At 41.4% G+C, this 25,953-nt stretch overlaps 1 protein-coding gene across 2 annotated transcripts in view; it reads left to right on the top strand.

Moving 5' to 3' along the window:
• The window catches only part of TENT4B (terminal nucleotidyltransferase 4B), a 71,079-nt gene that overhangs the window by 39,659 nt on the left and 5,467 nt on the right, over positions 1 to 25,953 (top strand). The window contains exons 2-10 of one of the 2 annotated variants that reach the window (XM_010347829.3): positions 10,807 to 10,930; positions 13,776 to 13,822; positions 15,175 to 15,295; positions 16,967 to 17,074; positions 21,989 to 22,117; positions 22,838 to 23,051; positions 24,321 to 24,447; positions 24,556 to 24,659; positions 24,904 to 24,950. In XM_010347829.3, coding sequence (XP_010346131.2) covers positions 10,807 to 10,930; positions 13,776 to 13,822; positions 15,175 to 15,295; positions 16,967 to 17,074; positions 21,989 to 22,117; positions 22,838 to 23,051; positions 24,321 to 24,447; positions 24,556 to 24,659; positions 24,904 to 24,950 — 1,021 coding nt within the window. Of the gene's footprint in view, positions 1 to 10,806; positions 10,931 to 13,775; positions 13,823 to 15,174; positions 15,296 to 16,966; positions 17,075 to 21,988; positions 22,118 to 22,837; positions 23,052 to 24,320; positions 24,448 to 24,555; positions 24,660 to 24,762; positions 24,951 to 25,953 lie in introns of both variants that reach the window. The other variant, XM_003937258.4, reaches the window with a different exon arrangement.

Raw genomic sequence — 25,953 nt, 5'->3', positions numbered from 1 at the left:
TGCAGTCAGGAGTTCAAGACCAGCCTGGTGAACATGGAGAAAGCCCATCTCTACCAAAAATACAAAAATTAGCAGGATGTGGCAGCATGCACTTGTTTTCCAGCTGTTGAGGAGGCTGAGGCATGAGAATCGAATGAACCCTGGAGGCAGAGGGTAGAGTGAGCCACTGTACTCCAGCCTGGGTGACAGAAGAAGACTCTGTCTATTAAAAGAAAAAAAAAAGGCTTGATGCAGTGATGCATGCCTGTAATCCCAGCACTTTGGGAGGCTAAGGTGCTCAGATTGCTTGAGCTCAGGAGTTTGGGACTAGCCTGGACAACATAGTGAGACACAGTCTCTAATATAAAGAAAAAAATAAATACCAGCACTTAGCCAAAATATTTCAACAGTGTAGAAAAAGCAAGTTCTGAGACGTTCTTCGCCGCGGTTTCCTGCTTCAACAGTGCTTGGACGGAACCCGGTGCTTGGAGGGAACCTGGCGCTCGTCCCCCGCCGCGCGCAGCCAGCCCTCCTTCACCTCCACACCGCATCCTCGGACCGCCCCAAGGCCCCCGCCTTCTCTCCAGCGCAGCACAGCCACTGCCGCTACCTCTTCTTAGCGGCCGCCATGACGACCGCATCACCTTCGCAGGTGCGCCAGAACTACCACCAGGATTCAGAGTCCGCCATTAACCGCCAGATCAACCTGTAGCTCTATGCCTCCTGTGTTTACCTGTCCATATCTTACTACTTTGACCGCGGTGATGTGGGTTTGAAGAACTTTGCCAAGTACTTTCTTCACCAATCTCATGAGGAGAGGGAACATGCCCAGAAACTGATGAAGCTGCAGAACCAACGAGGTGGCCGCATCTTCCTTCAGGATATCAGGAAAACCAGACCACGATGACTGGAAGAGCGGGCTGAATGCGATGGAGTGTGCATTACATTTGGAAGAAAATGTGAATCAGTCACTACTGGAACTGCACAAACTGCCACTGACAAAAATGACTCCCATTTGTGGGACTTCATTGAAACACATTACCTGAATGAGCAGGTGAAATCCATCAAAGAATTGGGTGACCACGTGACCAACTTGCGCAAGATGGGAGCTCCCCAATCTGGTTTGGCACAATATCTCTTTGACAAGCACACCCTGGGAGACAGTGATAATGAAAGCTAAGCCTTAGGCTAATTTCCCCATAGCCACGGGTTGACTTCCCTGGTCACCAAGGCAGTGCATGCATGTTGGGGTTTCCCTTACCTTTTGTGTAAGTTGTACCAAAACATCCACTTAAGTTCTTTGTACCTTTCATTTAAATAAAGAAATTTGGGGCCGGGCGCGGTGGTTCAAACCTGTAATCCCAGCACTTTGGGAGGCCGAGGTGGGTGGATCACGAGGTCGAGAGATCGAGACCATCCTGGTCAACATGGTGAAATCCCGTCTCTATTAAAAATACAAAAAACTAGCTGGGCATGGTGGCGCGTGCCTGTAATCCCAGCTACTCAGGAGGCTGAGGCAGGAGAATTGCCTGAGCCCAGGAGGCGGAGTTTGCGGTGAGCCGAGATCGCGCCATTGCACTCCAGCCTGGGTAAGAAGAGCGAAACTCCGTCTCAAAAAAAAAAAAAAAAAAAAAAAGAAATTTGGTACCAAAAAAAAGTGCTGATATCTTTTCTCCAAATCAGTCTTGTTTCCAATTTCATTATCCAAGTAGTGACTACTAATAGTTAAAACATTTTAAATATGCGTTGGGAGCATGCCCTATTTAATATAAATTATTTATTGAGCAAGTAATCACTGTTAGTATGTTTTGGATACTAGGATTTTCTTTCTTTTTTTTTTTTTTTAAAGATGGGGTTTCACCATGATGGCCAGGCTGGTCTTGAACTCCTGACCTCAGGTGATCCACCCACCTTGGCCTCTCAAAGTGCTAGGATTATAGGCGCGAGCCACTGTGCCCAGCCATGGATACTGGGATTTTCATAGGTAGGGGTCCTTGAATGTAAGGTGCCCCTTTGCTGATTCTGTGCCGCTTTTACCTGTACCATAACATAGGGAAAGATGCTACAAATGGTTGTGCTTTTACAGAGCAGCATCTGTTCTTAAACACCAGCAGCCCTTCCACTAAAAGGAAACAACAAATAAATCCATGAATGAAGTTTTGGTATTGGGATTATGTGGGTTAAATACATCCATATTTCATTATTATATTTAAGAATATAACAAACTTCTTATTGGCATTTGGAAAGATTGCCTTGTTTATTTGTGTTTTGTTTTTTTCTTCACTCAGATATTTCAAGGTTTCCCATTTGGGGAATACATTTATTAATCAAGCCTTAGTTTCAACATATTTGATCTTAGAGAATACTTCATCAACCATTCTCTTTAGGCTTCTTGACTTTACCCAAATTTGGTTAGATCTACTCAAGAGTAGTTTGGGTAGTTCAGAAATTTTATTGGAAGGGGAAAGAATTTTTGACCTGAATTAGATAAAGCAACTCTTGGGTAATGATTTCTTTTCTTGTTCTCTCCTTATAATCAATTGAAAGTAGTGGTAAGGTCGGGTGGCAAAAGATAGAGGCCTGGGGAGAATCGGGTGGTTTTTATTATCTCTGTTCATAGCAGCAAAGTGGGAAGGGACCAAGAGAAAATCAACTGAAAAACCATCCTTCTGAAACATTGGCCTAAAAAAATTATACTGCAGAAATTGAGTGCAACTGGCGATGGTATTTAAAAGGAATGCTCTAATTTCTAGGAAAGCAGGCACGAGTACCTCTTAAAAGAATTTAAAAATGAAAACTGTAATTTAGGACACATAGATGAATATCCATTCCCTGCACTTTCACTCTCATGTCCTAACCGAGGAAGGGTTACCATAGCAAATATGGCATTCCTTAGCCATGATTCACTGTTGAAAATACCTGCAGCGTTCATAAAAGTAAGATATATGGGCTCTTTCTTTTTCCTTTTAAATCTGTATTTCTGTATTTAAATCTGTATATTGCTGGCCGTGGTGGCTCACGCCTGTAATCCTAGCAGTTTGGGAGGCCGAGGTGGGTGGATCACCTGAGGTCAGGAGTTCAAGACAAGGCTGGCCATCATGGGGAAACCCCATCTTTAAAAAAAAAAAAAGAAAAATCTGTATATCATCTGTATTTTCTCTCTCCCTTGTTTTTTTAAATCTTGGGAGATAGTACAGATTATTTAGGGTAATGAATTTTCTTGTCCACAAATACAGGAGACAGGAGGCTTTTTGACTTTCTGCTTTGGAACTGGAGAGCTTCCTAATTAGGCATGGCTTTTTTTCAAGTGACCTCGTATTGTTATTGGTACTGTAGAAGGTAGGCATATTGTACCGACTTTAAAATGTAAAACATTAGGCATTCCACTTGTAAACCTTGGCTTTTTAAAGAAAATTACATGTTGATTGTGAGTATTTTATCATCTTATCTCTGTGCCCATGCAGACTTACTTCCTTTGGCTATATTCTGAGAGGTGGAATTGCCTTCTTTAGGGATAGTGGACATCTATAGTTCTTGGGTCAAATTGTCCTCCTTTCTGGTTTTGTCAGTTCTCAGCCACACTGTGTGAGCATCCATTTTCTTGGATCTTGGTTCAGAGCTCATTTTAAGGAACATCATGTCCCTTTTGAGACTATGTGGACATTGGTGTCGGTAGATGTCATCCTGTGAACAGAAGGTCCCTCCCTAAGGAGGCGCTTCTCTGTGCTGAGTCCTGCGTCTGGGCACACAGAGCCAAAGCAGGCAGAGTTGAGTCTGAGTGGGGAGGCCTGTAAGCCTGACTGCTCTGCCACAGGTAGGCCTGGCCTGCCATCCTCTAGGAGCTCTCAGGAGGCTCTGAAGTCATTCTGCCTCTGGGAATTTTACAGAGAAGCTGATATTGAGCTCCCCAAACCTGAGTGAGAGGGTGATTCTTGAAGAGGCAAGGCATGCCCCAGTCCAGTTCTGTGGGACTGTCATAGAAGAGGGCTCAGAAGCTTTCAGAAGTGAGACTGGAAAGGTAGGCCATGTTACCATAAGGAGTGTGGAAGTGACACAGGTAGGCTAATGAAGGGGACCTCGGTAATCATGCAGCGATATCCTAGGGAGAGGCTTATGGCAGGGAGACCAGTTTGGAGGCTGCCACAGTATTCTATGAGAAAAAAGGACTTGAACTCAAAGCACTGTCAGGGAAGGTGGAGGGACAGGGTCTGATTTGGCAGTGTTTTGGGTTTTGGTTTTGGTTAGAAGGATTTGGAAACCTCTTGGCTCTGTAGATGGAGAAAGGTGAACCAACGAAGACCAAAGTTTCCATTCAAGGAAACAGTAACTCAGGGAGGAAAACACAAGGAGTAGGGATAGGTTTAAGAGAAGACAAGCAATAGTATTTTGGACTTGTTTAGTCTGAGGTGACATCTTGGTAGAGATGTCTAGCTGGGACCTGCAAGTACAGGAGGCTAGATGTGTGCATGAGTTTCTTGGTAAAGATCCATCTGCAGTCTTCTGAAGATGTCAATCATTGCACTGCCATTACCCCAGGGCCTTGAGTCACTCACTTCTCTTGGTGCCTAGGCAGGTTTGAAAAAAATCAAACAGTACAAAATCATGCAAATTCAGACCTCTGTTCCACCCTAGAGGAAAGTCCTGCTTAGCAGTTTTTGTGTATTCTTCCAGAAATTTGCCTTGCAACATGTTTGAGTATATAAATCTCAGGGTGGGCCAGATACTAGCAGAAACTCAGCACACACTGCGCTAGGCATGCAGAAACTTTGCCAAATGTACTGGTGTATGCTGTCACTGCATTCCTAGGTTTGGGGGTCTTTTGTGTTCCCCGGTGTCAATATTGCCCGAAGGCTAGCCACTGAGCTCCTTCCACAGCCAACCCAGGTCACCTTCTTTCTAAGTGTGTCTGTAAGGTTAGATTACTAGAGTAGTCTGTAAGGTTAGATTACTAGAGTAATTTAAGTGTTTCTGCTTTGTGTTAGTTTTCTGTAATGAATTTTTTTGTGATGAAGTTATTGTTTTAAAATATACATTTGTTAATTAACATATATGCATTTTTCTTAAAATAACCCCCCTAGTCCTTCTTCAGATGTAATCACTGTTAATAGTATCCATCGTATATAGACTCTGTTCTGTGTGAGTTGGGCAGAGGGCCAATTAGCGAGTGGAACACGTAACTCAGAACTGTATTTTTCACGTGGGAAAATACAAAGGTGACAACAAATCTGGCCTATAATCTCATCAAGAAGACAACAATTGGTGTTAGAAAAGTGGACAAATACATGCTGATGTTTTTTAAAAAAATTATAGTAGTACAGGAAGGAAGGTACAAAATAAAAATAAGTCTTCCTAACTCTCCTGCCTGTACCCTCCACTGGGCAAAAGTCCCTGTCCCTAAGGTAATCTCTTTAACAGTTCTCCTTCCAGAAAACTTGCAATGCAAATAGGAACGTATTTTGTGTCTCCCCTCTGTGTGTGTTTTTACATGTCCTTTTTTTTTTTTTCGAGATTGAGTCTTGCTCTATTGCTCAGGCTAGAGTGCAGTGGCGTGATCTCGGCTTGCTGCAACCTCTGCCTCCTGGGTTCAAGTGATTTTCATGCCTCAACCTCCTGAGTAGCTGGGATTACAGGCACCCACCACCACGCCCAGCTAATTTTTGTATTTTTAGTAGAGACGGGTTTCACCATATTGGCCAGGCTGGTCTCAAACTCCTGACCACAAGTGATCCACCCATCTCAGCCTCCCAAAGTGCTGGGATTATAGGCGTGAGCCACCATCCCTGCCCCTGCACATGTCTTTCTAATGCATACAAAAGGGGTTCTGCTGAAAACATTTTTTGTGCATTTTCTTTCAAACTTAACATATCTGACATCTTTATCAGCTTATATAGCTTTACTTCATTCTTTTAAAAATGTTATTGGCTATAAAGAGAAAGTCAGTCAGTGGGTGCTTCTATGATTATTTAATTAGATCCTGTTGATGGACATTGATAATGTTTTTAAATTTTTTAATATTCTAAATAATCCTGTGGTGAGCATCATTATATAGATATCCTTGTTCCCTCATGAAAATATTTCTGGAGGATGGAAAGAAGGGAAATTTTAAAAAGTATTTGTGTAAATGGTATCATTTATTAGTAGAACAACCTCTGGAGAGATTGTAGTAATTTATACTTACCCACATGTGTATGAGTGCCTTTTCAATATATGTGTTTCAAAATTGGATATCACGGACCTTAAGATTTTTTTTTTTTTTTTTTTTTTTTGATGAGGGGACATCCTGTTGTTGACAGTTTTTTTGGTGGAAGGATGTCCTGTTATTGACAATTACTGAATAGAACTTTGTCAGTTCCTTCATGTAAGGATGAAGTTGGTAATAAAAGTGACAGAATTAAAGTTACAGAACTGGGAACACTGGACCTTGATGTGGAGGTGGGTTCAGACACGCTATATCTGGGCAGGTATCTCTTGGGAAGCAGTGTCACCCCTGAACAGAAGCGTGGATGAGCCACATGGGACGGTGCTGAGCAGAGGGGCTGGCTGTGAGTCAGTCTTGCTCTGTTGCCCAGTCTGGAGTTCAGTGGCATGATCTCGGCTCACTGCAACTTCCACCTCCTGGGTTCAAGTGATTCTCCTGCCTTAGCCTCCCGAGTAACTGGTATTACAGGTGCGCAACACCATGCTTGGCTAATTTTTGTATTCGTAGTAGAGATGGGGTTTCACCATGTTGGTCAGGCTGGTCTCAAACTCCTGACCTGGTCGTGGTCTGCCTGCCTCAGCCTCCCAAAGTGCTGGGATTATAGGCGTGAGCCACTGCAGCCAGCTTATTTTTTGTATTTTTGTAGAGATGGGGTTTCACCATGTCATCCAGGCTGGTCTAGAACTCCTGGACTCAAGCAATCCATCCACTTCAGCCTCCCAAAGTGCTAGGGTTACAGGGTGAGCCACTGTGGCTGGGCCACTTTTCCTTTTAACGTAAAAACACTGATATTCTTCAGAGGACACTGTAGTTTTTGGTACATATGAGTTCAGATCACAGAAGAGTTATATTCTGTAATTTTGTCATTCTTCAGTGTAATGCGTTTTATAATTTCATAGGAGAAACTGTAACACTGGGCATGTGTTGTTCAGCAGTACCTATTTATAAATCATATTAAATTTTGATCCAAACACCGGAGAAACTAAAGTTTTCTCTGTGTACTTGGATGCTTTCAGAGGCATAAAATTATATTAGCATGTGAAAGCAAGCCTACAAAATTCCTCAGGTATCCACTGTGGCACTCAAATGAGAGCCAGACTTCCAGTGCACACTCAACAAATGGATTTCCAGTCTGTCAGGGTATTTTAAGTACCTGGATATGCAAGGCACTGTGGCAGTAAAATTACTCAGTCCTGGGGATAGAGACCCTCAGAATTATTTTAAAATCTGTACTTGAGGTTTATTTTCTCAGTGTTCCAAGATATTTTATCTGGTTGATCTCCGAGTATTTCACACATAGCTAGTTACATATAGGTGAGATAGTGATGCTTGTGCCTGGTGTGGATGAGAAACTGAGATTGGGTTTCCTCTTCCGACTTTGCATGGGTTGTTTTGGTTTAATAATAGCCTTCCTCTTTTTCTCTATTCCTCTTTCCCCCCTTCTAGTGTGGCAAATATACATCAGTCAAAATACAGTAACCTGTGGAACCATTTTTCCTTAAGTAGGAAGGTGGTGCCATGGGCTATTGATTGTTGAGAGTAGTTGTCAGAGCTTGTCTTCTAAGTCTGTAACAATTTCCCCCCCAAATTATTGTGCTAGTTAAAGTCCTAGAATCACAGCACTGAAAGTGAATTTTAGAATCTTCTCTAATTTTTACCAAGTTCAGAAATCCCTTTTATTGGACCTTTGTTTGCCTCATGGTCATCTAGTTTCTGAATGCTGGTAGTGACCTTAGCCTACAAGGCAACCCAGTCCATCCTGGGCAGCTGTGATCATTGGAAAGCTCTGAATCATTCATCTGGAAGCTGTCTACAGTGGAATAGTACAGAATGTATGCATTGTGCACACTACAAAACTATTTTAAGTAAGTGTTCCTTTTCATTGTTAGATGCAAGTAACCCAGGGCAAGGATCATGTTTGATGAGTCAGTTTCTTCCTAGTGCCTTGAACGTAGGCACTTGGTAATGTTTAGAGAATGCATCCTCTTTTTTTTTGAGATGGTGTCTGACTCCATTGCCCAAGCTGGAGTACAGTGGCATGATCTCAGCTCACTGAAGCCTCCACCTCCCAGGTTCAAGTGATTTTTGTGCTTCAGCCTCCCGAGGAGCTGGGAATTACAGGCATGCTCCACCATGCCCAGCTAATTTTTGTATTTTAGTAGAGATGGGGTTTCACCATGTTGGCCAGGCTGGTCTCGAACTCCTGGCCTCAGGTGATCTGCCTGCCTCAGCCTCCCAAAATGCTGGGATTACAGGCGTGAGCCACTGTGCCGGCCAGAGAATGAATTCTCCTCCCCCCACCCCCGCCAGAGAAAAGTCTTCTGCCAGAGAGAATGAATTCTTAATCAGTTTCTTATGACTTCAGATTGACTGGCAGTTGTGCTAAATATTTTCTGCCTTTATTTGAATTAGAAAATGTGCAAGGGGGCCTTGAGAGTAGATGCAGTCACATTTAGGTTTTTTCCCCCTGTTGGTTAAAATACAGTTTTTCTATGATCTGTTTTAGAACTACAAATAAACTGTGATCACTCACAGTAGACTATGCAGTGAGATAAGAAGCAGTCCATTTGTTCTGTTGTTTATTCATGGCCCTCATCTTTGCCAGCCGACCTGTGCAGAAGAGCACAACAAGCCCTAAGCGTCCTAACAGCTATTCCCATTCAGCTGTTGTCTTTAAGAAGCAGAAGGGGATAGATAACCTTAGAGAACAAAATCAAACCTGGGAAACTCAGAACAAAACAAAACTTCAGAACAGAAGTTTAAGGTCCCAAGGTACCCAGGGATATAGCAAGGAGAATGGCCCCACTGGGATATCTTCTGGATGAACCTACAGACCTTTCTGGAGTTTAAGATTCACTTTTTAGGATATGTTGCATAGTAAGCAGGCTGAACACTGATGTAAATCATCCTCTACGAAAGGCCCAGGTTTTGAAACTAAAGGCCTGAAACAAGGCTCCTGCTCACCAGCTAGTGTGCTGTACCTGACACACTGAAGCCTGAGAGTGCCAGTCACCTGTCATAGGGAATACAGCTGCCCTCAGGTAGAAGCTGAGTCTAGAACTCAAGTTTTTTGACTCTTAGGCTAAAAATAAAAAACCAGGAGAGGGAGGAACTATTGGTTTCTTAATCAGTCTAATTTTCAGTTTCCAGGGTTTCTTGTAGCAAAAGTTAGAGCCTTTGGGGATTGGGCTGTAGAACCTTTTTTTTCCCCTGCTCTAAAATGATGTTTGATCTGCCAGTTTTTCCAGCTTCCTGCTCTGGGCCCTGAAGGTGCCATGCAGTTGCAGGCATGCCCCTTCTTCAAGGCTCTGGGAAGTTGTGTCTGCCCTTCCTTCCCACTGCTATGCCCCAGGCTAAACCCCCTGTCCCTCCTTACCCTGAGACTCTTTGCACCTGTTGCTCCAAGCCTCCTGGTCTGTCCCAGTTGGGAGAGACCCTGTGCTTAACCTCTGTGGCTCAGGCTTATGGGTGGTCAGTGCTCCAGGGAAGATGAGCTGACCACTTCACTTTCCCTTCCCAGCCATAGCTCTTCACAGACTCACCAACTTAGAAAGGAATACTGCTTTCTCTCTGTTCCCCGTCCTGACCACGTTCAAGTCATTGCTCAGCCCAATGAGTTTGTCCTTTCATCCAGACCAGTAGCTTTCTCCCAGTCCCTCAGGCTTCAGCCCTCCAAGGCATCCTTAGCCCCCTACCGCCATGTTAGTCAGGCGCTGTGCCTGGCCACGGGCTGTGGGTACATGTGTGTGTTTTGTTTCTGGAGCCCCCCTCTTTCCTGCCACCATCCTCTAGGTCATCCAATCCTTCTATATACTCAGTGATTCATGACTTTTCCCTGCATCCAGTCTGGTCTCTTCACTGGTCCATTGTTTGTACAGTTGTCAGTTTAATCTTCTTAAAATGCTGCATTTTTAAAGTCAGTCTCTCTCTAGTCCCTCCCAGAACCATTTAAATAGCTCTGTTGCCACTGGGGGAAAGCTTGAACCTCTTAGCCAGTCATTTAAAGCCTGCCCTTTACTGGGGCCTGCCTTCCTCTTCAGATGCTTCTCCCACTCTGCCTGCCACAGCCCATGTAGCTGGCTGGTTGCCCTGTACCTCGCAGGCTCTGGAAGTCTTCACCTCCTTCATGGAGCCTTTGTCTGCTAGCCATTCTTTTCAAGACTTTGCTGTTGTTCACTGGCTGATTTGTTCATTTGACACTTAATTCAATTCACTGAGCAAACCATTGTGAAAGGTGTACTGTTTGCTACTGTGAGGAATGGATTCCCGAGAGGTAAGAGGGTCAGTCCCCACTGCCAGGAAGCTTGCCTGTGTCACCTGGGTTCAGTATCTTCTTGTGTCTACTAGCTTAGAAGTGGAAAGGCAGAGGCTAGACTGTAGGCTTTTTTTCTGTTTTTAATCACTAGTACCCCAGCAAGTGTTTTGCACAGGAAATTTCTTAAATTTAATTACTTTGGCTTTTTTTTTTATTGAATTCTGTACCTTCCCATTTTAGCTTATCTTGAGTTATAACATTAAAATTAAGGTAGTCATCAGCTGAATTATAAGACTTAGTTATATAAGATTAAGATAGTGATTTCTCATTAGAGTACCCCTGTTCATATTAACTTTTCTGTTTTTTTCTTCAGTCTGCATGAAGAAATCAGTGATTTTTATGAATACATGTCTCCAAGACCTGAGGAGGAGAAGATGCGGATGGAGGTGGTGAACAGGATCGAGAGTGTAATTAAGGAGCTCTGGCCTAGCGCTGACGTGAGTCCCTTCCTGGGTAGCTGGTGCTTAGGGTGGTCCTTGTCCATGGGAGGGAAGCCTGTCTGCTGGTATCTCATGCCAGTCCTCACATGCAAGTAGAAGTGCTCTGTAGAGTTGTGGTCTAATTAAATTTTAAAGCAAACAATTTTCTGCAGTCTTTAAAGTTTGAAGCTTCCTAATTATTTTCATTGGATTGGATAACTAACAACTTCTTTTTTTTTTGTAGTGCCAGTAGCAACTAACTACTAAAGGCAAGCTATCTTTACGAATTATTAGTATAAAGAGAAGAAAGACGAATCAGACCTCATTGTTGTAGTAGTCTGTTACTGGATATGCTATATCAAAACCTCATTACTGCTTAGTTCCAGCCTGCCAGGGTAAACATTATATAATTGTTTATGGCTGAATGAAAATGTCAAGTAAGAACTTTTGTTGCTACAAGTTCATTTCCTTTGGCTAATGCAGGCATAACTCTTTTCTTATTTCTCTCCTGAAATTGCCATTTTTTCATCTCTCTCAGACCAGCTAATTGTCTTTTAGACAGCTTCCAGTCAGTAAACAAAATGTTTGCTGAGGATTTCTTCTTGGCTTATTTATAGTTTTTGTTACTAGTAGTAAGTCTTCTGGTTTTTTTTTGTTTGTTTGTTTTTGAGATGGGGGTCTCACTCTGTTGCTGAAGCTGGAGTGCAGTAGTGCGGTCACGGCTCACTTCAGCCCTGATTTCCTGGGCTCAAGTGATCCACCTTAGCATCCTGAAAAGCTGGGACAACAGGTGCATGCCACCACACCTAGCTAATTTTTGTATTTTTTGTAGACTCTGGGTCTCCCTGTATCGCCAGTCTGGTCTCAAACTCCTGGGCTCAAGCATTCTGCCCGCTTTGGCCTCCCAAAATGTTAGGATTACAGGCGTGAGTCACCGCACTTGGCCTGTTACTGGTTCCAAGTTAATCCTTCACTTTTTAGGGACCTTTGAGGGCCTCTTCTACAATTTTGTGTATGCAAAGAATTACACAAAGTAATATTAATAGAGTCCATTACTTTGTGTTCTATAGCTTGTCTTTATTCACTCTCCTGGGAGGTGGTAGGAAAGCCAGGGAAGGTTTTTGTCCAGTTGGCAAAACAAGTAAGTTTCACTGTATGCAAAACTTGTACGTATATGACACTTGTATTTATATGACAGTAAGTATATGACACTTTAGGTAAAGGGAAAAGGTGAGGATACTAATATTTTATGAGCAGTGACCATAACATTGCATTCTTTCTCTTATGTCATTCAAATCAGTTGTTTTCAGCTGGTGGTTATTTTGCTTTCAGGGGCATTTGGCAAGAGCCGAGACATTTTTTATTGTCCTGACTGGGTACGCACTGCTAGCACCTAGTGGGTAGAGGCCATGGATGCTGCCAGCCATTCTGTGAACAGTACAGGCCCTTAAAACAAAGAATTATCTGCCCCCAAATGGCAATGTTGAGAAGCCCTGATCTAACTTAACCTTTATCTTTCTTAGGTGGAAGCTATCTGTCTGTCTGTCTGTCTAGCTCGCGCTCTCTCTCTCTCTCTCTGAATCTATGTATCTATCTATTGCTAGCCAGCCATGATACATCTACCTACAGATGAGGAACATGAGCTTGTGTTTAGGCTCCCAGGTTCATCTCACCTTAAAGGTTGAACTGGTTTCACTGTTTATCCTTTTTTTTCTTTCCTCCGAAATGGAGTCTCACTCTGTCACCCAAGCTGGAGTGCAGTGGCACAATCTCGGCTCAATGCAGCTTCTGCCACCTGGGTTCAAGCGATTCTCATGTCTCAGCCTTCTAAGTAGCTGGGATTATAGGCACCAGTTACCACATCTGGCTAATTTTTGTATTTTTAGTAGAGGCGGGGTTTCACCATGTCGGCCAGGCTGGTCTTGAACTCCTGACCTCAGGTATCCACCTGCCTTGGCCTCCCAAAGTGCTGGGATTACAGGCGTGAACCACAGCATCTGGCCTATCCTTTTATTATGATTACCTGCATACATAGTCCTGCCTGAGTTCTACTCTTCTCCATGGGTTGAGGTGGAATGCATCCCAGTTTTATGCCACAGCATGATGTTATAATGATGGTGCCTGATGTTCTCTGTGGAATTGACCTAAGGGCCCACACTTGCCCTATAGTTGAAGTAGTCTGACCCCAATTTAGTAATTTAGTATTGGAAGACTCCTACTTAGAGAACAAGAAATAAGGATTTTTGATTTCATTTCTGGATAATGAGAGAAAATTAGTGATCTGAACTACTTCTGAAAGTTTCCTGTGGTTGACTTTCTGTATCCACAGGTTCTGCATCTCCATATTCAACCAACAGTGGATTGAAAATACTCACAGGGGGAAAAAAGACCTATAAAAATAACAATGCAACAAGAAAAGCAATACAAATTGTTTTTAAAATACAGTATAACAACTGTTTACATAGCATTTACATTGTACTAGGTATTATAAGTAATCTAGAGGTGATGTATATGGGAGGACTTGGATAGGTTATATGCAGATACTATGCCATTTTATAGCAGGGACTTGAGCCTTTTCAGATTTGGGCATGGTGGGACTGGAACCAATCTCCTGATGATACTAAGGGACAACTGCATTTTGGTCTACGTATTTCATATTTGAACCACATACGTTTAAATTATATTCAGAATGTCTGCTTGTGAAACAGAATCCGCACTTCATGAAGCATGGGGTTAGAAAAAAAAAAAATGCTCTTGTCATACCAAAACGTACCAGTAGAGGATAGCAAAAACTGACATTTCTCCATGTCTTGGTGACTTTTTATCTGATAACTCAATATAATAACTTCTTTTTATGTTTCAGGTCCAGATATTTGGAAGTTTTAAAACTGGCCTATATTTACCTACTAGGTTAGTACACTCATGAAACTTTCAAAGGACTGTACCTTTTCCTAGAGTGTATTCATTTTGATTGTCAAATGTGTAAGGAACAAAACCAATTTACAAAACAAAAATGGATTTACTAGCATTTAATTTGATTTACCTTAAAGTAGAATATCACTTCACAACATCTTACCAAGATGTAGATGGTACACAGAGATGGAAAAGGGATCATGTTGCAGTGGAATCAATTAGTTACTAATTTTAGAAATTGACTACCTGGCAGAGTATTGCTCAGTCCCATAACTTAACCCACCCACACAGATGTTAATGTAGTATCATGATAAAGTGTCTTGATTATATATCCTCTACAGTGTCAGGTCCTGCTCTCTCGCTCACTCATTCTCGCACGTACTCTTGCTTTCATATTAAGAACTCATTCTACTAGTTACGGTTCCAGCATCCTGATCCAGAAATGCAGGGTACAGATCTCTTCTCTGAGAAAGGTCTTGGTCTTTGCAGGATTCTTGTTCAGTTTCAGTCTTCTCAGATGAGACCGCTTGACACACAGCGTTGTAGGCTGTTTTTTGGGAAATGGTAATGTTTCTCTGAAAGGTGAATACTTGCTCTCTAACAATTGAAATTGTTTGGATATTCCATCAAGGTTACTATTATTTTAAATTTTGATCTCTCCAGAATAAAGTCAGCATTATGCTTTTTGATTTGAGCTTGATTTGGTATACTTTACCCCAATTTAAGGTGTGCTAAAGTGGATAGACCCTGGCAATTTCCATTCTTCCCACAGATGTGCTTGGCCTGCAAAAGTCATAAAATACTCAACTTCAAGTTCATATTTCTTGTTTAGGTTCTCAGCTTCAATAAAACATGAAAAATCACTTTTTCTTTAAAAATTTACTTAAATTTTATGAATAGTTAGTACATTCACATAGTTCACATTTGGAAAAGGCACAAAAATCAATATAGTGAAAAGTCTCAATCCCACCTCTGCCCCCTGCTTTTTCTTACATATCCTTTCAGAGATATCTGTGCATATAAAAGGACATATGTGTGTGTTAACACAAATGGTAGCCTGCTGGATACCTGCTCTGCATCCAGCTTAAATCACTTCATAATATTTCTGAGTCACAATGAAGCTCATGCAGATAGGAAAGTCATTATGTTTAGTACCAGAATCCTTTATGAAAAAAGACATTAATTGCTTTCCCGTCTCCACAAAATCATTATTACCAACACATTTAGTCTTCATTGGACAGGATGGGAAATAGATTTTAATTGTACTAATGAAGTCTATATGCATGAATGTCAGTTAAAACAAGTTTCCAGCTTCTTCAGACCCTCTTGTGTATGTATTCTGTGTTCAGTGACATTGACCTAGTGGTGTTTGGGAAGTGGGAGAACCTACCCCTCTGGACTCTGGAAGAAGCTCTCCGGAAACACAAAGTCGCAGATGAGGATTCAGTGAAAGTTTTAGACAAAGCGACTGTAAGTTCTGCAGCCTTTTGTATTAAAATCCTTAGTTATTTATCTATGAAACTTGAATTAAAATTAAAGTTTGGTGAGCACAGTTAGATTGCAAGTGAATTATTCTTTCATTTTGTTAGCGTCATGGTGTTTGCACATAAAAAGTTTTCTGGTTGTCCAGGCTGATGTGCAACCACACAATCTCGGCTCACTGCAACCTGTACCTCCTGGGCTCACGTAATCCTTCTACCTCAGCCTCTCGAGGAACTGGACTACAGACAGAACCCGCCATTCCCAGCTAATTATTTTTGTATTTTTTATGGAGACAGGGTTTCATCGTGTTGCCCAGACTGGTCCCAAACTCTTTGGGTTCAAGCGATCCACCTGCCTCTGCCTCCCAAAGTGTTGAGATTAACAGGCATGAGCCACCACACCCAGCCTGCATTTCTTTTAACAGTAGCAAAATACCCAATTTTATCATACAAAATACTCAGATTTTTATAGATGTTTGTTTTATTCAGTTTTTCTTTTTTTTTTTAGAGACACATGGTATCACTGTGTTGTCCTGGCTGGTCTTGAACTCCTGGACTCAAGTGATCCTCCCACCTCAGCCTCATGTGTAGCTGTAGGCACACCCTACCATGCCCTGCTTATTTTTTTAAAAAAATTATTATTATTATTATTTTTTTTGAGATGGAGTTTCGCTCTTGTGACCCAGGCTGGAGTGCAATGACACGATCTCGGCTCACCGCAACCTCCGCCTCCTGGGTTCAGGCAATTCTCCTGCCTCAGCCTCCTGAGTAGCTGGGATTACAGGCACGCGCCACCATGCCCAGCTAATTTTTTGTATTTTTAGTAGAGACGGGGTTTCACCATGTTGACCAGGATGGTCTCGATCTCTTGACCTCGTGATCCACCCACCTCGGCCTCCCAAAGTGCTGGGATTACAGGCGTGAGCCATCGCGCCCGGCCAAAAAAAAAAAAAAAAAAATTATTGTAGAGTTAGGGTCGGGTCTCCCTTTGTTGCCCAAGTTGGAGCCTTTAAAAAAAAAAAAAAGAACCCCTAATATGTTGTGTAAATAATCCTATCAGTTTTTAAGAATAATTTTTATATCTTGTCAGGTTGATTTTTGGGCTATTTGCAAAACTGACCAGTAATGCACATGGGTTGTTGTGTATCCCTGAAGAATCCAGCAATTTTCTTATTAGAAACAGTTTGATGATACAAAACATTCACAGAACCTGGCATTCATAAGTTCTTCATCTTACACTCAGAAAGTGTTCTCCAAAGTATTGAGGAAGGTTTTAAATTATCATTTTAACTATACGTCAGCTAATATATGAGATGACAGGCATATTAATTTACTTGACTGTAGTAATCACTTCAGAATGTGTATCAAGTATATCAAAACATGTATACCTTAAATATAAACAACAAAAATAATAAATTGTTTGGACACCAAATGAAACTCTCAATTGATAGAAATTACAAAATGTATTGTATAGGGCCCAATGCTAAATACGCAGCATATGGTTATTTGTAGCAGACCGGGTTTACTGGGGTGCGCCGTATTTAGAATACTCAGTATTCTTATGCTCTCATGAGACCTCATATCTAGTAAGCTTCCATCCCCTCTTTTTATCATTTCATCTGGTTAAAGCATTGACATTTTACCTTTCTTCTCTTTATAGGTACCTATTATTAAATTAACAGATTCCTTTACTGAAGTGAAAGTCGATATCAGCTTTAATGTACAGAATGGTGTGAGAGCAGCTGACCTCATCAAAGATTTTACCAAGGTCAGAGAATTTATAGTATTTATACAATAAAACTATTAGAAATGTAATTTTAAGATTCTGTCTTGGTGTTCTGATATTTTTATATCCATGTTGCTGACAAATACATCTCTCTCGCTCGCTCTTTCTCTCTCTCTCTTTTTTTTTTTTTAATAGAGCTAGGGTCTCACTCTCGGTTACCTAGGATGGAGTGCAGTGGCTGGATCATGGCCCACTGCAGCCTCAGATTCCTGGGTTGAAGTGATCATCTCACCTTAGTGTCTCAGGTACCTGGGACTACAGGTGTGAACCACCAAACCTGGCTGTTTTTTTTGTGTGTGTTTTTTTGTAGTGTTGGGGTTTCATTATGTTGGCCAGGCTGGTCTCTAACTCCTAGCCTCAAGCAATCCTCCTGCCTCTGCTTTCCATAGCACTGGGATTACAGGCATGAGGCACCATGCTCAGCCTGCACCTTACTTTTGTGTGCAATGGTTTTGCTTTGAACCTGCTTATAACAGTCAGTGATTAACTTACAATGTGACCTCAAGTAAGAATTAAAAGTTGAGAAAGCTTTTGAAGAAATTGTCTGCTGTAGATTCCTCCTTGGAGAGCAGAAGAGATGAAATCCTGCTACACAGTTGATTCCATCTTTTTTTAATCTCCACAAATTCAGATTAAGAACCTTAAGAACCTTTCCTTTAACCCATTTCCCTTTAGCACCAAGAATACTGTGCTGGCAGTGAGCTGCCCCTTTTTTTTTTCTAAACAGGAAATAGGTTAAGAATTTTAAGAGCCTTTTCTATATTTTAATTCCTAAATTACCTTCAAGGTGTTCCTACAGGCCTCCTTACTTCTATTTTGAAATGATTTAAGTTTATTTTTGTTTTGTTTCCTTCCAAGATCTGTGGAACATTTTACATAATTAGATAATTGTCAGCCTTCTCCCCTCTAACGTAAACCATTAACTCCTTTGGCTTCTGTTAGAATATTCGCAATTTTTTTCTCTAGCAGCTCTAAAATTTCTATTTTTTCTTTGTTTTTAAAGAAAATGTGTTAAATACTTGATGTTGCAGACATTATTATCTGGCATAAATGTACAGAAGACAGAAAAGCAGAAAAGCAAAAGAAGTATTATCCATAATCCTACTCTATTGGAAGAGTGAGAGAGAGAGAGAGAGAGAGTGAGTGTGTGTGTGTGTGTGTGTGTGTGTGTGTGTGTATGTATGTATGTCTAGTATTTTCTTTTTCTGGGAAAAACAACTTTTAAAAATTGAAATTCATGGCTGGGTGCGGTGGCTCACACCTGTAATCCCACAGTTTGGGAGGCAGAGGCGGGTGGATCACGAGGTCAGAATTTCAAGACAAGCCTGGCCAAGATGGTGAAACCCCATCTCTACTAAAAATACAAAAATTAGCTGGGCACGGTGGTAGGCTCCTGTAATCCCAGCTATTCGGGAGGCTGAGGCAGGAGAATTGTTTGAACCCGTCCAGCAGAGGTTGCAGTGAGCCAAGATCATGCCACAGCACTCCAGCCTGGGTGATAAAGGAAGACTTAGTCTCAGAAAAAAAAAAAAAGTAAATTAAAAAAAATTTTTTTAATTTGAAAAAAAAAAAAATGGAAATTCATATGCATTATAATATTCACTGCTATAAAAGGACAGTGTAAAGTGAGTTACCCTTACACCATAGATACTTAGCTCATTTTTATAGAATTTCTAATTGTCAGTTATTTTTTATGTTGCTTTATGTTCTTCACTATTTAAGCAAAAGGAGTAGCACATTCTACATACACATTGTCTTACACCTTCGTAAGAACTTAATGTTTTGGAGATTTCGTCCCTGTTAGCACATACAGGTTTGCTTTATTCTTGTTGGTTACACAGGCAGTAGTCCTTTGTAAGGCTGTGACTGCCTGATTTAGCAGTTCTTCAGTTGTTCCTGTTTTGCTGTTAGAAAAAGGGATTGACATATATACTTCCATACACGCATCTTGCTTTACAAAAGGAAAATGTTTGTAAGAAGATTCCCAGAATCAAAATTTTTGGGTAAAATGGTATATCCAGATAAAATGCTGTTGAATGTTTCCCTAATTATTTTTTCTTACATATACTCATTCTCTCTCTCTCCCTCTCCCCTTTTCTTCTCCCTCTGTCTATCCCTCTCTCTCTTCCTCTGTCTCTCCCTTTTCCTTTACTCTCTTTTTCTCTTCCTTCCTTCGTTTGTTTCTTTTCTTTTCCTTTTCTTTTCTCCCTTCCCCTTCCTTCTTTGTTTCACTTTCTGAGGCAGAGTCTCACTCTGTTACCCAGCCTGGATGCAGTGATCCTGGCTCACTGCAGCCTCAGCCTCTTGTGTGCTCAAGTGATCTTCCTGCCATAGGCTCCTGAGCCGCTGGAATCAAAGGCGTGCCCACCACACTCAGCTAACTTTTTTTTTTAAGTAGAGATGAGGTCTTGCTTTCGCTCGTTACCCAGGCTGGAGTGCAATGGCGCGATCTCGGCTCACCACACCCTCCACCTCCTGGGTTCAGGCAATTCTCCTGCCTCAGCCTCCTGAGTAGCTGGGATTACAGGCACGCACCACCATGCCCAGCTAATTTTTTGTATTTTTAGTAGAGGCGGGGTTTCACCATGTTGACCAGGATGGTCTCGATCTCTTGACCTCGTGATCCACCCGCCTCAGCCTCCCAAAGTGCTGAGATTACAGGCGTGAGCCACTGCGCCCAGCCGCCAAGGCTGTTCTTAAACTCCTGTGCTCAAGCAGTCCTCCTTCCTTGGCATCCCATACTGTTGGGATTACAGGCATGAGCCACCACACCTGACCCCTAAATGTTCTTTGAAAAGGAACTGTATCGGCCGGACGCGGTGGCTCAAGCCTGTAATCCCAGCACTTTGGGAGACCGAGGCAGGTGGATCATGAGGTCAAGAGATCGAGACCATCCTGGTCAACATGGTGAAACCCCGTCTCTACTAAAAATACAAGACATTAGCTGGGCATGGTGGCGCGTGCCTGTAATCCCAGCTACTCAGGAGGCTGAGGCAGGGGAATTGCCTGAACCCAGGAGGTGGAGGTTGTGGTGAGCCAAGATCGCGCCATTGCACTCCAGCCTGGGTAACAAGAGCGAAACTCCGTCTCAAAAAAAAAAAAAAAAGAAAGAAAGAAAAGCTACTGTATCTAGACCAACTTCAACCACAATGTAGTTTTTTGTTTGTCTTTAGACAGAGTCTTGTTCTGTCACCCAGGCTGGAGGGCAGTGGTGTGATCTTGGCTCATTGTACACTCTGCCTCCCAAGTTCAAACAATTCTTGTGCCTCAGCCTCCTGAATAGCTGGCACTACATACGTGTGCCACCATACCCAGCTTAATTTTGTATTTTTAGTAGAGATGGGGTTTCGCCATGTTGGCCAGGCTGGTCTCAAACTCCTGACTTCAAGTGATCTGCCTGCCTCGGCCTCTCAAAGTGCTAGGATTACAGTTGTAAGCCACCGCACCAAGTCCACAATGTTTAAAAACACTTATTTCTCCATATTTTTGTTCTTTTCTGTGCTTGCATAGTTTGATACAATTTGCAAAAGTATAAGCTTATGAAAATCAGTAGTGATTTTACCACTCCTAGTAATAATAGCTTTTAAGACTTCTTTGAAGATGTTGTGCCTGCCTTGTTTCCCTCAGTGGCCCCAGACTAGGGCGTTGCTTGCAAAGAGGAGTGAACGAATGAGGTAGACTCATTCTGTACACACATGCCAGCTCAGGTGTTCTCTCGGGTAGCCCTGCCTCATTCTCTGTGAAGCGTGGAAGGGAGGGGTGGTCTGTGTGTGGTCATCAGCTGTGTACAAGTCAGTAGGCAGGATTCTTGTTCGCTCCAGGGCTGTGGCAAAAAGGTCCCTAGTCTACAGTGGTGCACCACCAAGAAAAGTAATTCTTAAAAATCTCACTGATTTAGTGCTTTAAGATGTTGGAGGCCAGGCGCGGTGGCTCATGCCTGTAATCCCAGCACTTTGGGATTTGGGCTGAGGTGGGCGGATCGCAAGGTTAAGAGTTCAAGACCAGCCTGACCAATATGGTAAAACCCCATCTCTACTAAAAATACAAAAATTAGCTGGGTGCGGTGGTACACGCCTGTAGTTCCAGCTGCTCAGGAGGCTGAGGCAGGAGAATCACTTGAACCCGGGAGGCGGAGGCTGCAATGAGCCAAGATCATGCCACTGCATTCCAGCCTGGGTAACAAGCCAGACTCCATCTCAAAAAAAAAAAAAAAAAAAAAAAAAGATGTTGGTGATTTTGTCCTTGAACTCTTTCTATTATATGTTTACAAATGAATAGTAGAGGACCATAGTCACAAATGAGCATCATCAGATACATGCTGTTAGTGTTTTTGTCCTATAGCAAATCCTTTTTTTTTTTTTCCTTTTGAGATGGAGTCTTGTTCTGTCACCCAGGTTGGAGTTCAGTGGCATCATCTCGCCTCACTGTGACCTCTGCCTCCCAGGTTCAAGTGATTGTCCTGCCTCAGCCTTCCAAGTAGCTGGCATTACAGGCACCTGCCACCACTCACAGCTACTTTTTGTATTTTTAGTAGAGACAGGGTTTCATCACGTTGGCCAGGCTGGTCTCAAACTCCTGACCTCAGGTGATCTACCTGCCTTGGCCTCCCAAAACGTTAGGATTCCAGGCATGAGCCACTGTGCCTGGCCCTGTAGCAAGTGCTTAGATGTCATTATTTATGTAGATATGTCTTACATTTTAGATATAAGAGGAGAACCGTTCATTATCTATAGCTTACTTTTTTGTACTAGTGTACTCTTAAATAAGAAATTAAGTATGTTGTGTATCTCTACCAAATTTTATAACGTAAGGACCGATTAATGCCCTCCTTAATGCTTAGATCTGTTGCTGATAGCTGATACAGGAATTCATTGAAAATACAATTTTCTTTTTCAGAAATATCCTGTATTGCCATACTTGGTTTTAGTATTGAAACAATTCCTATTGCAGAGGGACCTTAATGAAGTATTTACAGGTGGAATTGGTTCTTATAGTCTCTTTTTAATGGCAGTCAGTTTCCTTCAGGTAAGTCTCATGGGTATACCATGGTAGTACACACTAAAAGCAAAGGTGATCAATTAGCTGGGGAAATATTTTGGAAAAAATCTAAATCAACTTGTAATTGCTTTCCTTGATTACTTACGGCTTTTCCCTTTAAACTGGGTATATTTTTATCATTTAGCCAATAAGTATTTTTAAATTCCTATAAAAGACTATTTTTGGTTTTAAACCCATACATTCTAGTATTTTTGAGACTTTTCTTTGCAAATTTTAACATGCAAAATGTATGGCCTGGTTTCCGTAAGCATAAATAGTATAAATGTCAACAATAAGAATGTCTTCTAAGCAGCTAATCTTGTAAGGTTAGTTGAAATTGAGACCTGCTATTTGGGTATGTGAATTAGAGTCTTAGTATTTTAAGTGGGTGTGTTTATTTGGCGCAGGGTTGCCAACTGCCTGAGTCTACTCATGAGTCAGAAGGACTTTGCTGATGTGTTGGGCCAAGCCAGCCTTGCTGGCAGCCTGGTGCAGCCGTAAAATTCAGCCTTACAGTCTCCCTCCAATCCCATATCATGGGGCTTTAGTGTTGTGTGTAGCAGCAGTATAGCCTGTTATCCCATTATCGATTATTATGCTAAACCAAAATTATAATACTATTGCTTGTAGAAGTTAGAATATCATTTATTCCCCCCTCCTTGATAATTTAGCAAAAATCCAATATAATTTCTTCTTTTCTGCTTTTAGTTACATCCCAGGGAAGATGCTTGCATCCCCAATACAAACTATGGTGTTCTCTTAATAGAATTTTTTGAATTATATGGACGACACTTCAATTATTTAAAGACTGGCATCCGGATAAAGGATGGTGGTTCATATGTGGCCAAAGATGAAGTACAGAAAAATATGCTAGATGGCTACAGGCCATCAATGCTTTATATCGAAGATCCTTTACAACCAGGTATTGAAATTAGGTAAATTTGTGGGCATTCAAAGAGAGGGCACTATCAGTCACCTTATTATACTTTAAACTCTCTTTAGATGAAAAATGAAGGAACAACTTCTAATTGTTATTCTTTTTTCATCAAAATATTTCATGAGCAAACACACCAAAATAAATAGACACAGACAATAGAAAAACACCTTGGAGCCTTCTAGATAGGTTGGAGCTAGAATCTGATTAACCCTAAAAGTATAGTAGAATAGGCTATTCACTTATTTGGATGGGTTCATGTTTGGTGGCTACTTCTCCTTTTTCTTGGGTTCTAATTGCCTTGATTACAGTCAATTATCAGCAATTAATGAGGCTTTAATGAGTTGATTCTGAAGTTCTTAGAGGCAGCAAGCATAGTAATATATCTCTGAATTCATGAACGGAAGGGTGCAAGGAGACAATGTATTTTCTTTTTGAATTATTTCTTTCCTCTTTGATTTTGCATGTCTTTTTGTACTTTTTCCAGCTTCATGTGGGCTTGAAAGTGAGCAGAAAGTAAATTCCTTCCATGCTTTTGTGAAGTTCTGTTTGCTTGCTTGTGTCCTGATTTTTCTGAGCAATCTTTTTTTCTGATATAATCATAAAATATTTAGATTCTGCATTGTTGGACTTTAGTGGAAGTGCTTTTAGTCATTTGCTTTAATGTGTAAACTTCGAAAATGAGTAAGGAAAGGGAATGAAGGATACAGTAGTTGCCTAGGAACCCTTTTCTGGCTTATTGAGCTGCCTTATCAGCATTAATAGTTCTGTGTGTTTATTCATTGAGGAAACATTCCATGGGAGCCTTCTCTGTTCAAAACCTTTGGCCAAAGGACACGAAGACTTCTCAGAAAGATGATTCTTGCTTTTTAGGGGCTCATAATTTAGAGTGGGAAATATATATATAGCTAATATAAACCCAAAAAATATAGAGATATTTTTAATGTAGCTTGATTTCACTCTTAGGAGTGAACAGGGTGCTATTTCTTTTGTTTGCATAACTGTTTATGTATGGAATGGGATAGTTCTTGATGGGCCAGAATACATTTCAGCAATTGATGCACCATAATGAAGTACCGACTCCATGATGCACATATTCAGAGACTGTGGAATTTTGGGTACAGCCCAGAGCTCAGATTCCAGGCACAACTCTGGTGGGATCGCTATGGCCCTTGTTCTCCTGGAAGAGAGTCGTCAACATTTGGTACATATTAAGCAACAGTCGAGCTTACTATGTTATGTATATTTCTTTTAAAGGTAATGATGTTGGAAGGAGTTCATATGGGGCCATGCAAGTGAAGCAGGCCTTTGATTATGCCTACGTTGTTTTGAGTCATGCTGTGTCACCAATAGCAAAGTACTATCCCAACAATGAAACAGAAAGGTAAAAGTTCCATCTATAACCAGCCCATTGTGTCAAAATTGGTTGTGGCTTCTTATCTTCAAATTAATGTTACTCCCTCCCTCTCCCTTTCTTTTTAAACACATGCAGCATACTAGGTAGGATAATTAGAGTAACAGATGAAGTTGCCACATATAGAGATTGGATATCAAAGCAGTGGGGCTTGAAGAATAGACCTGAGCCTTCGTGCAATGGTAAGATATTTTCCTTGATTGATTGACCGAGTATTAGAGGCTTTTCTGTGTTGTGTGTGTTTAATGGGAAGAAACGTTTTCCAATCTTTTGCCACTCTTTCAGGAAATGGTGTTACCTTGATAGTAGATACTCAGCAGTTAGATAAATGTAATAATAATCTATCTGAAGAAAATGAAGCCCTTGGAAAATGTAGAAGTAAAACCTCGGAATCTCTTAGTAAACACTCTTCAAACTCTTCATCAGGTCCAGTGTCGTCCTCTTCTGCCACACAGTCCAGCTCTAGTGATGTAGTAAGTATGAAAGGCTCAGCTCTTCTATACTCATACGCACGCACGCTCTCTTGCTGGGGTTAACTCTGTCTAGAAGGCTAAGGCCAGTTCCTTTGTGGGCATGTTACTGGGATATTTTAATAACTTTCATGCTTGTACTTTTTCTCAACATTTTTTTTGTGAAAAATGTCAAGCATACAGCAAAAGTGAACAGATTTTAGTGAGCATTCATGTACTCACCACTAGATTCTGCCATTAACCTTTTACTTGCTTATCTTATACCTAACCATCTGTCCATCACTCTGTTCATTAATTCATCTTATTCTTTGATCCATTCCAAAGTAGATTACAGACATCAGTTCCCCTAGCATACTGTAGCTTGTACATCCTTGTAGCCAGGCTCCAATATTAATTGTTTTTCCTTTTATTTTTTTTTTTTTGAGATCTGGGGGCGGGGGTCTCGCTTGGTTGCCCAGGCTGGAGTGCAGTGGCATGATCTCAGCTTACTGCCATATCTGCTTCCAGAGTTCAAATGGTTCTCCCTCCTCAGCCTCCTGAGTAGCTTGAATTACAGGCGCCTGCTACCATGCTTGGCTAATTTTTTTGTATTTTTAGTAGAGACAGGGTTTCACCTTGTTGGTCAGGCTGATCTCAAACTCCTGAACTCAAGTGATTCACCCACCTCAGCCTCCCAAAGTACTGGGTTTACAGGCATGAGCCATTGCAGCCAGCCTGTTTTTTCTTTTTGATATGAAATTGACACATAAGGAAATCTTAATTGTACATTTACTAAACATTTTTCTGAAAATTTCACTATGTTATTACTTTTTGGTTTAAGTTACTTGCCCATATATTCACTAAATTTTATCAAATACATACACATGCATGACCCAAAATCCTAATAAGATACAAATATTACCATCAACCCAAAGAACAACCTCATGACTCTTTAATCAATCCCTAACCCCACCCTCAGAGGGAACCACTGTTAGGATTTTTTTTTTTTTTTTTGAGATGGAGTCTC

This window comes from Saimiri boliviensis, chromosome 1 (assembly GCF_048565385.1).
Source record: "Saimiri boliviensis isolate mSaiBol1 chromosome 1, mSaiBol1.pri, whole genome shotgun sequence".
Lineage (NCBI taxonomy): Eukaryota > Metazoa > Chordata > Mammalia > Primates > Cebidae > Saimiri > Saimiri boliviensis.
This window is presented reverse-complemented; position numbering and strand designations above follow the sequence as displayed.